At 43.4% G+C, this 14,984-nt stretch overlaps 1 protein-coding gene across 4 annotated transcripts in view; it reads right to left on the bottom strand.

Annotated features, from left to right (window-relative positions):
- Positions 1-1,120: 1,120 nt before the first annotated feature.
- Positions 1,121-14,984, bottom strand: part of fam49al (family with sequence similarity 49 member A, like) — a 30,172-nt gene continuing 16,308 nt past the window's right edge. For 3 of the 4 annotated variants that reach the window (XM_079287551.1, XM_079287552.1, XM_079287550.1), the window contains 10 exons: positions 12,925-13,004; positions 9,497-9,618; positions 8,500-8,605; positions 6,059-6,195; positions 5,875-5,952; positions 5,536-5,652; positions 4,604-4,683; positions 4,139-4,265; positions 3,037-3,107; positions 1,121-2,931 (listed from right to left, as the gene is read on the bottom strand). In XM_079287551.1, the coding sequence (XP_079143677.1) occupies positions 2,868-2,931; positions 3,037-3,107; positions 4,139-4,265; positions 4,604-4,683; positions 5,536-5,652; positions 5,875-5,952; positions 6,059-6,195; positions 8,500-8,605; positions 9,497-9,618; positions 12,925-12,997 (975 nt within the window). In that variant the 5' untranslated portion in view covers positions 12,998-13,004 and the 3' untranslated portion in view covers positions 1,121-2,867. Of the gene's footprint in view, positions 2,932-3,036; positions 3,108-4,138; positions 4,266-4,603; positions 4,684-5,535; positions 5,653-5,874; positions 5,953-6,058; positions 6,196-8,499; positions 8,606-9,496; positions 9,619-12,924; positions 13,005-14,315; positions 14,396-14,984 lie in introns of all 4 variants that reach the window. The other variant, XM_079287553.1, reaches the window with a different exon arrangement.

Here is a 14,984-nt window from a genome sequence, read left to right as displayed (position 1 = left end):
CAATATTACAGTAGCAGTACTAGAAAGGACTTTTTTTCTCTCTTTGTTGCAGCTTATTGTTTCTGCTGATGAATTCTGGTTGTTACTGGCCATTGAGAGACAACTTCCCAATGCTGCCATTGTTTGTCAAATCTAGGAGATATAAATCAAATGTATACCCTTTTGTGTTTTACAAACAGTGGCCTCATGCAGGAAACGAATACAAATGTTCCCCATCTATATTTCTTCAGTTTATTCCCTATTTTGTTCGTTCCCATTCATTTCTGGGAATCTTCTCTCCGGTAAGAGAAGATTTGACTTGAGGCCGAGATCACTCTTACCAAGATGAGAAGAGTCTTCTTGTTCTCACAGTCCACAAACTGTTGTTCCAGCGCAAGAAAACATTTAAAAACGTTTAAGAAAAACACGTTGAATGTCATATAATCAAATTAGATGACTTTATATTTTAAAGTATTTATAATAATTGGACTATCGGTCCGTTTGTCTTAATCAATCCCCTCGGATGCTGCTGCACGCGTCCAGCTTCTGAATGACTTCTGCTCTTCGATGCTTTTTGATTTTCCTCTAACTTTAGCACCAACGCTCTGGAGAAACACATTTGAACGTTTTCTGTTGAACAGTACCTTGATTTCACTCTTGCTGATGTTCTTCTCTCAGCCTTTTTTCTCGTGGCCTCTCTCCAATTAATAATAAAAAACAATCTGTCACGCACCTGTAATTTGTGGTCAAGTATTCATCAGTCAGCACAGCTGGGTCAGAACACATTTGGATGGTTCGGAATGTTTAGTGCATCTGGAGTGGTACTTCCCTAATATTTCTTATATGGAAGAGAAATCTAAGAATTTAGCTGCATGAGGCTCGATTCCTTGTTGAGCTGCGGTGATCCCAGAAAAGCTTTTAAATACACTTTTGTTCCAGCTGTGTGACACATATAGCACATCTGCATTAGTTACATTGACTAATGTCATGGACGGAGCTCTACAGACGCACACCATCAATTGTTGAATGTAATAAATGACAAGTTTATTGTTGCACAAAATGTACAAAATAACAAGCAAATGGACGGCCCCTAACCCCCCCCCCCCCCCCCTCTCTAAGCGTCCCTCCCCTCCCTCCGGTTCATCTGCATTAATGAAGCTGAATTTCTGAAACCCATGACTACGGCAAGTCCGATGGTCCAAGCCAAACGCATGGTAATTCTGAGAGACAACACACCCAATTTCAGCGTCACTGAACAATTAAAAATGAATAAAAACACCTTATTTACACATTTCTGTCAGAACTTTTACAACATGCCATCTATATATTTATACAGACTATGCTTGTTCACATACCCCTGTATGGAAAATATATTATAAGATCAAATTAAATTAGACTAAGGGCTATAGACATCCAAAGTACAGCGCTTCTTTTTACTCCCTTTGAATTTTTTTTATTTTTCCATTTCCCACGTGTTCAACAGTTCAGTTCTTTGACAACCTCGTACTAAAAGACAGAACTCTAGCGATGCAGATTTCCATGTATGTTCTGTTTTTCCCTCGAGGACCCAAGCTGACCACACAGATGCCTGCTGACATATTTACACTGGAGCGCTCTGACCTCTCCCGTAAAATGTCAATTTGACCGCCTTCTGACTGAGTGAGCGTCATTGACCTGGCTCTTTCATATCCTCTTACTTACAATGATCAGTGATGTTTAAAGACCCCCCTCCTCCTCCTCGAGCCGGGCTTCATGATGGAAGAAAAGCAAAAAACCAATCAGCTTTGGCACTGCGTGAAGAAGTAAGTGTGCTGTGGTTTGCTGGAATGACTTTTGTGTTTGTAAAATCTGATTCGTCCCCGTTTGTGCACTAATGTGCATAACTGAAAGCAGTTCTCTGAGTTTGAGATTCACCATATTCGTGCAAATAAAGAGGGATGAAGTAACTGATATCTTACAAGCTGTGAAGTACTGTGATATCTAGCCCACATTAGCACCATGGAGAGAGCGAGAGAGAGAGACATTGTTCAAGTAAAGCCGGACTACTCTCATGATGTTTTGTGCTGGAACATATTGAGCTTAAGGGCACACAACATTGGATGGCATTTTGTTTTGTGCCAAGGAAAAAACACATATCCCATGGATGGATGGATGGATGGGGGAGAATAGGGGTGAGGAGGATGGGCAATGAGGGAGAAATCAAGGCGAATAAATGGAAGCATCCTAAAAAAGACTTCCCGCCTCCTTGCCTCCTTTCCTTCAGCTGCACCGATGCAGCAAATAAACAAAACGGGTAGAAGCAAATCTCCGGAGTGCCGCCATCACATTGCTTCATGAATCACCTGCAGGTGGAGATCAGTGCAGCTGAGGGAGACTCTGCAACCTCAAGAGCTTAAAGCCTCCTCCGGTCAAACTGCATGAGAGGAAGCACGAGGAAGTCAGTTTGGGATCAGATCTGAGGGGAACGGGAGATGATGCCGTTGTTTGTGTGCAAAAATACTTGTCAGACTGCTGGAACATGAACCTTTTTTTTTTTTGGTACATTTTCAGCTTGCTTCGGTTCTGACCTTAAATGTTTGCAATATAGCTTCCTCTTTAATCCTACTTCCTTTTCATCTGCTGCGTGTGTTTCACTTGTTTTTAATATATATCTATATTTTATTTTCTGGCTTTTTTTTCTCTTTTCTTACTTTACAAAATGAGAGACAGAATGATGGACAGCTGACAATATATATAATTATTTTTCCTCTTCTTAATATCATCAGGTTTCTCTTCCTTTGTTCGTTGTAAACAAACGGGTTTATCGGCCACTGGCGTTTGTTTCCGCCGCCGCTTCTTCATTTTGCTCCTCCTTCAAGTGCACTCCCTCTTTCCTCCCTCTGTCCTCCTCATTGCAGCAGGGCCCTGATTTGTTTGGAGGTGCTGTCATCATTTAGATGCCGTGTCGTATACCTGAAGAAGGGAGACGTGTTGAAATGAGAAAGTTCTTGGAGATCCTTTTGTCGGTCACGTCTTTCTCTGTCGCAGAGACACACACACACACACGTTCATACACACCTCAGTGCGTTGAGGAGTCCCTCCACGCTGTTGGACGGCTGCTCTTTCAGCACCTTGATGCAGCCCTTCATCTGCCCGGCACAAAGACAACACAGGGTGTTAGAGAAAGGTCAGCAGCCAACGATATAATGTCCTGCTGCTGCTTCAGCAGCTGACTCAAACACGCCTTTATAAAAGTGTTTATGTTCAGTATGTATCAAACACGAGCAAACATCTCTTTATAAGGTTAGACCTTCTTGTTTGTTGTTTAACATAAAGCATTGTCTATTTGTCTGCACAGGCCTTTGTGATTTTGCATCCTGGGCTGTTTGATTCAAAGGATTTCTACTTCTGGAAAAGGTAAAAATATTCAGTGTTTTACAAGAACCTTTTGTCTCTTTCTTGAATCATCTTCCGCTCAGATTGACCCAGACCACTGGATCATCATCGAGGCTCATAGCGAGGGTTGTTTTTCGGTTGATTTTCTGGCTTTTAATGCTCTTTACAAATGCATTTGTTTTCCGAACAAATTTTAATTTCTTAAAGAGAACACATGCTCATTTTCAGGTTCGTACTTGTATTTTGAGTTTCTGCGAGAACATGTTTACATTTGTTGAACCACATGTTTTCTGCTCTGAACAGCCCACAGAAACCTGACTGGGTTGTCTCATTTCACAGTTTGTGGGTTGGTCGGCACTCCAGATACCCAAACGTATGTGCACACGCACTGAAGAAGTGAGTTCCTCATGATTATGTATCTTAAACAGTATTTAACGACTAAAAAACAATTCTTGGCAGGCTTCTAAAGGCAGAGCTCGGCAGCTTTTACTGCCGGTTTTATTAGCGGCAAAGTCTCATCTGGCAGCACGCTGCGATGATGTATTATCAGAAGTAAGTGTGTCTCTGCCTCCCAAGGACTTGCAGCGTAAACACTCCTTTTAAAATGTCCCAGTTTAGTTAATTAGCAAAAGTACCTCTCCGAACCCAACGAAGGCGCTAAATGGTGAAGAGTCTCCAACGTAATCAAATAGAAATCTTAAAGGAAGTGCTTCGCGGTGTGGCAGGGCAGAAATCACCAAGACGTGCGTCTGTTTCTGAACACAGACGGCGTGTGCGTACTCACATCGATTTTGGAGGTCTTGGCAAAGGCCCCTACAGGGTGAACGTGGTCATAGAGGATGATGACGCCCACCATCACCCTCATGCAGAACAGCATGGTGTCTGTGTTGGTGAACCGACAGCGGTACTCCCTGAGGCAGAGGAGGAGGAGGAGGAGGTTCACGAAGAGAAATGAGGACAGGAGAGGACATGGAGTCAGGGTCAGAATACTGAAGCACTGTGTGACTGCCGAGACAAATTGCTGATGACTTTCTGTTCGCATAAAGACATCAAATACAATAAAGATTAAAGATTTTAAACGGAGCGTGAAAGACACTCTGACTCTGTTGAATTCGTGGCTCAAACTTGAGACGACCTCTTTTGTGTTCACTTTGAAAGGGCTCGTTATGAATTAAAATCTATCGACTTCTGACCTTTGGAGAGGAGAAGCGGGGACGGGATTGATGGAGCGAAAAGGGAAAGTACTCACGGAGTCTCCAGCATGACGCGGCACACACAGGCCATGGTGCTCAGACAGTCCGTGGTGTCCTCGATGGGCAAGGTCTTGTTCTGGAGGGGAAAAAAAGCCTCTCTGCATTAAAAGAAAACCACAACGTTGATTTGAATGTTTGGAAATTAAACTTTCATCCTTTCCCTCACGAACAAATGCAAGGACACTGTCGTCTGTAGCTGATTGAACACAACGTTCTACCACAAGGGGGAGACTGAGCACATGTGCAGAGTTCAATACAAAAAAACCCGAATGTCCTGGAGATTTTGCAAAAGTCTCAAATGTCAGTTTCGTGGAGATGCAATGAAGTTGGAAACAGACTGCTTCCAATGCACTATAATTGTATAAATCAGGCTATGAACGATATATGAACAAACCCCTCTGAGGAAACCTTAATAATATAGAAGATAATGAAACTGTAAAGTTTGGTGAATGTAAGAGCAACTGAAGTGGAGATTTCTGGCTCAGAGTGAGAAAAACTAATTTTGAGAAAACGGCCTTTAACGATATTTTTTGGAAAACATCAATTTTGAAGACAGTTGAATGAGTAAAACATTTTAACTAATAGATATCAACATGAAACTTCCCCCAGTTGATGTGTTACATTAAGAAAAACATTTTTTTGTATTACAAGTTTCCTGAAATTAATTTAATGATGCAAATGAGGCATTATATAATGGTAACTTTTGGTGAATTTAGGAGAAATCTACCGACGCAAATTGACAAAGTTGTAAAATATACACCTGAATGTGTATTTTGGACGTTTTCCTTCCACTGGTCTGAAAGAAGACACGTTATGGAAGCAAAAAAAAGCCCAAAGTTGACGAGTGCATGAAAAATGCCGTCTCTCCTTAACCAAGCGTTGTTACCGTCGACGTATCTAAAGATCTGACTGAGGAACAAGATGTTACCTCTGAAACAAACTTGGTGGTGGCGTTACTCAGAGTCTTCAGCATTGGCGTTGCTTCAGCGTAGAACAGGGACATCCGATTCGCCATCTCGTTGTTGACCTCGTTCTCCGCCTCCAGCTGTGTGCCAAAACAAAAGGGATATCTTTAACCAGCACCGGTCACAGCCAGTCCAACAATCAAGTCATCCAGACGGTGAAATGAGAGTGGCTCTAATCTGCGACACTGGAATGGGAAAAGGAGTATTGCACGTACATCTCTGGGAACACCTCGGGTCATTAATGATTGAAGAGCGAAAGAAAGGGAAGCCGTGCAACACATGTTACGTCTCCGAGGCCTCACCTGCTGGTTGTTCAGCCTGTTCCTACTGATAGTCCTCCTGTAGTAGCTGAAGTCATTCTGAATGGCTGGATTTGTCATCTGCATGGTGAGAGGAGAGTGAGATTCATGATATTGATTTTCCACCTCAGTAAAGGTCAGTCTCTGAGGGGCTGTAATAAAACCGGGAAAAAAAGACTCCCGTCACCTTTAGTTCATCAAAGCTGAGTGTGAAATGAAGGATCTCGGCGAACTGTTTGGCCAGAGCCTGCTCCCTCTCCAGGTGCTGCATGGGAGCGTACGGCGGGCTGGTCAGCGCCTCCAGCAGGCTGCGCAGCGCGTTCTCTGCAAACACACTTCGACATCAGAAACAAGCTGGAATCATGACATTCTGCTGATGCACAGACTTTTATCTCCTGACGTACAGACCGCTGTAATTCTCTCTAATTGATCTTGATCGGAATTGTCTTTCATGTCTTTCATGTTTCAAGACAGGACTCGGGTCCTCAAACAGGGTCCTTCTGGCTGAGGTTTAACATTAAATGTGACCAGACATTTAGCATCAGAGCCCTGAAGCTTTGGGACAGCATGCCTGGTTAATTCTAAATGTGTCGGCATGACTTGAAGGATGGCGACGTTGGTCTGTCGAGCCATCGGTCCACCACTTTGGTCCAGAAAATATAAATTTTGTGTGTTGTGCTACTGTAGCCGCGAGCAGCGATGAGGAGCGGGTTGCAGCGGTTCTGCAGTTCAGCAGCTCTCTTTTTGCGTAAACAGTCATCACACAAGACGAACTAAACAGAGCCTGCATGATGCTCCATAGAGGCCCGTGACCGTCCCCTGTGTCACACATGCTACTGAACCTAAGCCCTTTCACTGCTTTGCTGCCTCTTAACAAATCAGACACCAGCAGAGCTGGACCTCTCTGTAGTAATGCCTCAGAAGCAAAGTCCCCCGAGGCCCCATCCCTTCCTCTGCGTTAAAGATTTACAAGGGCCTTCTATAAATACAGCAATGAAGTGTTTCATCTGAAGGGCCTGGGCCCTCCTGCTGTTAGCACAGAGCACACGGCCCCTATCCGCTGATTCCTGAGGGTGTATAAACACTGACGGTTTGGATGGAGAGACCCTGCAGCTGTTTGTTGGCTGCACATGTGACCTCTTCACCTCTTCTTGTCCCCTTTGGTGAAATAAACAACCCTCCTACTCATTAATATGTGATCGCGTTCTCTCCATGAGGAGGGCGACAAGATATCTGTTGCACCATTACTCATGGATACATTAGCGCAGATACATTATCATTAATTATTAGTTATCCCTCTTCACGGTAAGCTGAGTACACGATGTCCACGAGATCGAAGTCTTATTATTGGAAGGCAGGCAGCCCAACTCTATTCCTCCTCTCTCTCTCTCTCTCTCTCTCTCTCTCTCTCTCTCTCTCTCTCTCTCTCTCTCTCTCTCTGTGCTGGACCACCATGTACCACTGTTTCCAAGCAACGGCTGCCTTGCTGCTAGGTCAGGATGCTGCAGAGATGGCTGAGAGGACATCAGTGTGTGTGTGTGTGTGTGTGTGTGTGTTAAGGAATGCTTCCGAACTGAAATTGCATGTAAAACCTCAATGGTGGTTCATTGGCAACATGGAGTGGAGCTGTGAAGCAGCACTGACAGAACAAGATGAGCATCTTCCCCCATTTTCTGGTAATTTGATTTTTTCTTTTCTCTTCATGTCCTCAAACATAGAAGCATCACTTTGATGGATGCAAACAGTGCTTATACGAGAACGACACTTGAAACACCTCATACATTATTCACCACACAAAATAACATGAAAACAATTGATGCCCTGCATTCAGCAGGGAACCCACCTTATATGGGATGACATATATCACCATTACCTTCATATTTCTATTGTCTCATGAATGCTCTTCTCCTGAGCTGTGATGTTGGCTTTGTCCCTGTCGTGATGTCATCTCTATTGTAAGGAACAACAACAGTCCCTCTGTTCGTCACCTTAACGTTAATCTGCCTCATTTCAGCTTCAGAGAAACGCACACAATGTGTCGGGGTCACAGTGTTTCACAGCGACTGTCTGTCACGTACGATACATGTCACGCGTCTCACAACCCTGCAACTGTTGAGTAGTTGTCAAAAAGACTAAATCAACAGCTGGCGTTACCACTCAGTATCTGTGAGACCATCTGTTGAACATTTCAGCGTGCCTGTGCACTCGTATGCACTGCGAATGCTAAGTGACACTCCAAACGGCCTTTTCACACACATTTCTGTCACAAAATGTGACAAACGGAGACCAAAGAACGGTTTTGCCACAGTGCAAGAAAAGCTCATTAAAGCCTGTAGGAGTGCGAGTGACGCTCTTCTTTCTGTGTGCACCCTTCATCTTCTTCTGCTGTTTCATTTCTTGTAATCGTCTTCCTCTGTCTCTACCCGTACAACCCTCTCACCCACTAAGGTGAAGTAATGTCCTCTTTTAGAGCCACAGTCAAGGCCTTGCTTCTTAGATTCTGACTGGCTGACTCTTTCTAAATTTAGATTTAGGTTACAGTTCTTATCAGACCTTCAATATGACCGTCACAACGTGTGTTGCATCACCTTAAATACCTATATAGACTGTACGTAATATTATGCTCACCCAGTCGGAGGGAAAACTCGTAGAAGCGCTTCAGTTTGGCCACCAGGGGGCAGACTGCGTTCCAGGCCTTCTCCTGCAGCGCTAGGTCGCCTGGGTTCTGGATGGCCTGCACGCGATGAACACAGACAGAAGCACAGATGAAACTCTCCAAAAACCATTTAAAAGATTAAACTTCAGTAAAACATTTTCACTTTCAACTTTTATAATACTTCCATTTTATGGCAATTTCAGTTCGTCAATAATTGACTGAGTATCAAATGTCATTTGCCAACCAAACCTAATTTAGCTTCATTGACATGGAACATATCTCTGTATTATTTGGTTATTGTAATGAATTATTCAACATAATTAACCAAACTATCCACCAGACGGACAACGAAATGGGAGCACAATTCCTCCTCAGGAAGAGATTATTCATTATGTTTCCTATTGTCAACTAATCCCACGAATAGACTAAAATCAACACGATATTCGTTTCTCTGCCACTTCTGTGGCACTCAGCGCCCATGTGTCCCATTGAAATAAATGGGAAATAATAGTTTACAAAAATCTAGTTTCACCTCTAAAAAATGGCTCACTAACAGCAATATTTCTCTCAAACAGGAGTGAATGGAGCATTTGTTGGGGACTATTTTCAGTCTTTCCTCAGTGTCTTCAAAAAAGGCCTCCAAGTCCTCAAGGTTAGGAAGCGAGGAGAGGAAACCTTTTGTGAATAAGTAGAACAATGCCATCAGCAGCAACGTTCCCGCTGCAGAATGAACTGGTTTGCTGCTTAATCCGAGCACAACAGCTCATGTTCATCGAGACTAGTTTTCTACCAGAGCATTGGCCAAAAAAACCCCGACATATTGCATTCAATGTTTGTTTTGAAGAAATACTTTCACACATTTGTGCCTCGTGCATGCTGCATGGTACACTTTGTGTCAGAATTTCACCCTGGCATGTCATGTGTATCACACACACACACACACACACACACACACACACACACACACACTTCTCGTATCTCCTGGCCCGCGCCATTATAGGACTGCAGCTCGGCTAGGATCCCATGAGCCTCCTCCAGCACAGCGCTGACCTGGTTCCACACGGCTGTCTCTGCCTCCGTGGGCTGAGCATCTGTGAGGGGAAGGAAGGAAGGAAAGTGAAGAGGGAAGGAGGGGGGGAGTGGGAAGTGAAAGTGTGATGTAAGGCACGGTTGGAACACGTTGAGGGGAGGTGGCAGGAAAGAGGGAAGGAAAGATGGCCGAGAGAAAATGAGACAATTTGAGGAGAGAAGATTAGTGAAGGGAGGAGGAGCTGAAAAGATGATATCCTAGGAGGCCAGATCAAATCCTGAGATAAATAAGTGGTCACAATAAAAGCAACATTACTGCATTTCACATTGCAGCCGTCTGAGGTAAAAAAAAAACTGCCACTTAAATGAATGATCCAATTTACCCACCATGGAGTTATAACGAGAGACCTGAAGCCGCGCTCTGTCACACAGTGAGGTTTGATTACGGTGCGTGTGTATAATACGGACCAGAAGATGACAAGTCAGTTGCACCTCGCGGAACTATTTGGATGAGGATGTAACTGTGAGAGCGCCACGTAAACAATGTGTCCGACTCCTAAACTGTAATCGTTTCAGCCGTTCATTCAGTGGAGATTCATGTTACACGGTCCCGGATACCGGTCGGAGTAATAGTCCTGTTAGATTAATATCATAGTCTTATCCTTCTTTTTCTCACTCTCTATTTCCCCCTTCATGTCTACAAATAGAGACTTTTTTTTTTTACCTTGAGGTTTAATTGTGAGAAATGTTGAAATAAACGAGCAGCAGGTTCCCTCGTTATCTGTCTCTGTTACACGCTGAGCAGTGTGCGTGCTGTAAACTCCGTGTTTGATGCCGCAGGGCGCCTCCCAGTCACACTTCTGCTTTGTTTGCCCACGTGGCGTGCTGCACACATACAGGAGTGAAGTGTTTTGAGGGACACAATTTAGGATGTGGCCCCTTGAGTCACCGCCGTGTTTGGTTTCCTTTTTCCTCCAACACTCCGTCTTAATGTGTGACTCGGGTATAAAGCCAGAGTGGGAGTTTGCCCAGCACCACTGATTCTTTTTGCACCACGAAGGCATTGCCTCCCTGCAGAGAAATAGTAATCATGAGTATTTGCTATGCTGCGTGCACACTGGCTGGCATAACGAGCACAAGCTATTTCATTTAAGGACTTCTCTTTAACGTGCATTTCTCTCGTAAACAACATATTTTGTTTACTAGCCACAGTAACAATTAAATGGACAGAGCATATGCTCATTGTTACTTTTGATGTTGGACATGGCGGAGGATTCCATGTTTTCATGTGTGAGATGGAAACTCCAAATGAGGAATTACCCACATTGTTGTCGTCAGATTTGATCCTTCAAAAGGTTTTAACACTGTATAATAATTAGCATTCAGCCATAAATAGTTTAACGAGAGCTCAGATTAGAGTCTAAACCAAACGTTGAGCCGTGTGACAGAGTTGACTGTGTCTCTGGGTTGAGGAGAGCTCACAGATGGCACTGGGGGGGGGGGGGGCGTCTAAAGCTGCCATGCCCGAATCTGACTCATTCCACTTGCTTTTGAAGTAAAGTGAATCACAGGCACAGCAAATGAAGGGGAAATTCAGCCTGTTTGACAGCTGACGTCTCTTGCCAGCAGTGAGCTCTCCCACTGTAACATAGTCAGTTAAGGAGGAGGAGGAGGAGGAGGAGGAGGAGGAGGAAGCCAGCTGTTAAAGGGGGAAAGTGGTTGAGGAGGAGCAGAATATATCGGGATACACTACAAAACACCCCCCATCTTAACGATTCATTTCGTCTCACAATCGGTCTTAAAATCTTGTTCACAAAAGATTTGATTTGAAAAATTTGGTTTGGATTTTTAGTCGCGACAACGACATGTCGGTGCCAGTTAGCAAGGATGCTAACACGCTAAACTAAGATGGTGAACAACATTGCAGTACATCTGCTACACATGAGCATGCTAGTTTTGTCACTGGCTACGTTTACATGCACATTTATATTCCACTGTTATTGCAAATTTGACAATGTTCCGAATTTGATATGGCTCATTGCGTTTGGATATTCTGAATAAGGCTTTATTCCAAATGGAGCATTTTCCGATTAAGACACGTGAGACGTGCTGATTTTATTCTGGTTTTAGGAGCATTCTTTGGACATGTACACAGCGCATTCGGAATATGCGTCTCAACAAGGGTTTTTACGGCACTTTGTGTTCCTGTTTACGACAAGCCCACATTTCCGGTCGGAAGGAGAAACACACCTACTTTTAGGCATTATGAAGGACTTGGACATCAACAGGTTTTTAGATACGCACAAATGTTGCAACAACCTTTTCAAAAAGGTGATTTAAGTTATGAAAGAGGGAGGCTGTTTCACTTTTCCCTAGTTTGACGTGATAACCGACGTGTTAGGGCTTCGACTCCTGTCAAACACAGCCGAGAATATCTTAATCCGAATATGCACAGCTGCACGTAAACAGCAATACCAGTGGAATACCATTTTCTATTGGCCATGTAAACAGCTTATTAGGAATATTGTCTTTTTCAGAATAAGAGCAATAGCCGGAATATTTGGTGCATGTAAATGTAGTCACTGTGTGCACGCTAGCATGCTAGCATGTTAGCATCTGGCTCAACACGTAGAGCCTCACAGAGCTGCTAACATGGCTGTAGACTTCTTCTTTTTTCATTACCAAATGTTTTAGGCTTTGTGTTGCACAACTACAGAAGATTTTAAGTACAAAAATGAATTGTTGAGATGGGTTTTTTTCACACTGCAAAGTTTAGAATTAACTGACTGATAAATTGAAAAAAGGGGGAAGATAGAGGTGGTTTTATTCACCAACCTCTTTCTCTCTCTCTTTCAGTTTCTCTTTATCAGTCTCACTCTCTCACTCGCACACTATTTAGTGCACAGACAGGTCAGACATACAACAGGTCGCACAATAAGGGATGAGGAGGTGGCGGGATGACGACAAACTTTTTGTTAGCTATCGTCAGGAACCCACACAGGATTGGCATTTACTATTTATTTCCCCTCAGTTTTTGTAGCTTTGTAGTCGAGATCAAAGCGTTATTGTTGTCATTTTGCAACAGCGCCACTACGCCATCGTGCATCTGTCTGCGTAATAAGATGTGGCACGTGTGAATAAGACCCTTTAGAAAGAAGCCAAATGCCTTTTTAAATGCCAGTCCCTGGAGCAGAAATCAAAAGATAAACCATTGGGCGAGGAGGAGAGGAGCTGAGGAGGGAGAAAGGTGTAAAACAGGATGTAACGATGACACAATGGCCGGCTAAGATCGATGGAATGAGGAAAAGAAAGCAAAGGCAACGAAGAGAAAGGGATAACTCAAAAAAATAAGAAGCGGATGGTCTCACGTTCAAAGTCAAGGAAAATTATTGGGCCATGCTCAAGTTCGGCGCAAGCCAGCACTTTCAGGAGGTTTCCCATGAGCCCCCTGGAACAGAGAGAGGGGAGAAGTCTGTGGGTGATGAGGGGACGGGTGTCGGGGTTGTGCGCGTGTACATGTGTGAGTTGTGTGTGTGTGTGTGTGAGAGGTGAAGGTGTCGGGGTGAGGGACTGGATGAGAGGGGGGTCGTTGGAATGGCATGGTGGAAGTATGTCCCGGGTGAAGCATGGCAACATGGACACAGAGCTTCTTTAATCCCACTCTTGGTTTTATTTACAGCTCGCTTCGAGTCGCACAAAGTCATTGATTTGGTGTTGATGGTGATCCTTAAGTTTAAAGGTCAAATGTTACAGTGAATGGGACATGGAAGAGAGAAGGTCCAATCTAAATCAAAATTTTCATTTGCAGATTTAAATGTAAAAAAAATATTCAAATGTGCAAATTCAGTCCACATTTTATGACACAAATCTTAAAAGATTTGGGATTATATATTTTTTCGGTTGAGCAAATTATCCCAAGAACGAAAATTATTGAAGAACAAAAAAATCCAATAATTTATTCCTCATTTTACATCGTGCATTATGTGGGATTACATTTGTTCTAAAACGAACTGAGCAAAATATTCCAAAAATATGTAATTGAGAGAATAAAAAATAGTTTGAAACACAACAAGCCCGTTGTTTACTTTAAACTTTATATGTGTAGCATATATTTATTCAAAGTATTATGATACTTGACCTTAGAAGTCATTATACAATGCTTTATAACGGGATAATATTCATGAGTGCTCTGATTATAGCGCTATAATGACGCATGTATGTTTTATTATGCATTGTTAAAGAAATGAGCATCATAGAAAGTGTCACCATTTCATTTTTTTCAATGTTTAAGAGAATTTGTTGCATAATATTGATCTAAATCTAATCCCATCAAATCACTGTCTATGAAAATGCACCCTTACATGTGGAGTCAAATCCGGATATACTGTATAAATGTCAGATGATGTAATATTTTTATTTCGGAACAGTGTTGTTTAAGAGGAAACGTTCGCCTCCCTGTGCCTACCCCTCCCCTACCTGAGCACCATTTATAAATACCTACGCACCACATATTTCAACCATCATCGGAAAGAACAGCTTTCAGCGTCGGAAAGCACAGAGTGGGACTAGAGAGCGTCTGATAATGACAAACCACACCCACAACAACACTCCATCCCACCATCAGCAACCCAGCAGCCCACATCCAAATACACCTCCCGTGACCCCCCGGCCACCTCCCACTGAACACCTCCGCTGCACACGTGTGCACACACGTTTCAAGCACACGGACACGTGCACACAGCCCCCGGCGCTCACTTACTTTCAAAGTCCAGGAAAAAATGTGGACAGTTCTCTAAATCCTTGCCAAGGACCTTAATGAGGTTCCCCATGGCTGGCGACCTGGACGGGAGGAAACAACAAAATGCATACAGTACGCAGAACCTGGCAACCCGCACGACAATACACAGCATGCAAAGAGAGAGAGCACAGCAGGTTTATTTTTTTTACCCATCTGCACTTTTCTAATTATCGCCTCTTCCTCTCCTCCTCCATCCTTCTGTCTTAGCAATATGTCCAGAGCGAAGTCAGACATTCCAGTTACAAATGACACTGATCACATCCCACAGCGGCGTATGCTGTATTCCATTAGAGGGGGGCCGAAATCCAGGAGTGAATCATTAAGGTCACTCATGGAGAGTCATAGAGCTGAGCAGTGGTTTTAATCCAGTTACACCACAGTAACCTAATAAAAGCCTGTATGTACAGACTACTTTCTCCTAATGCGCTTCAAGTACAGCAGCCTATATGGATACTTTATGACGAGCTCTTCATACTTCATATACCCAGACGCCAGATGCCAGAACTTTATGAAGCCGATGATGCAAGCGTTATTAGATTAAACTTTGGGTCAGACGGGCAGGAGCTACAGGAAGACATGCTTGTTTGTTCATAACAACATATGTCGGGCTTTTTAAAAATTCAAGACCAT

This window comes from Melanostigma gelatinosum (assembly GCF_949748355.1).
Source record: "Melanostigma gelatinosum genome assembly, chromosome: 17".
In the NCBI taxonomy this organism is placed as follows: Eukaryota; Metazoa; Chordata; class Actinopteri; order Perciformes; family Zoarcidae; genus Melanostigma; species Melanostigma gelatinosum.
Note: the sequence above shows the minus strand (reverse complement) of the source record. Positions and strands in the feature narration are given on the sequence as shown.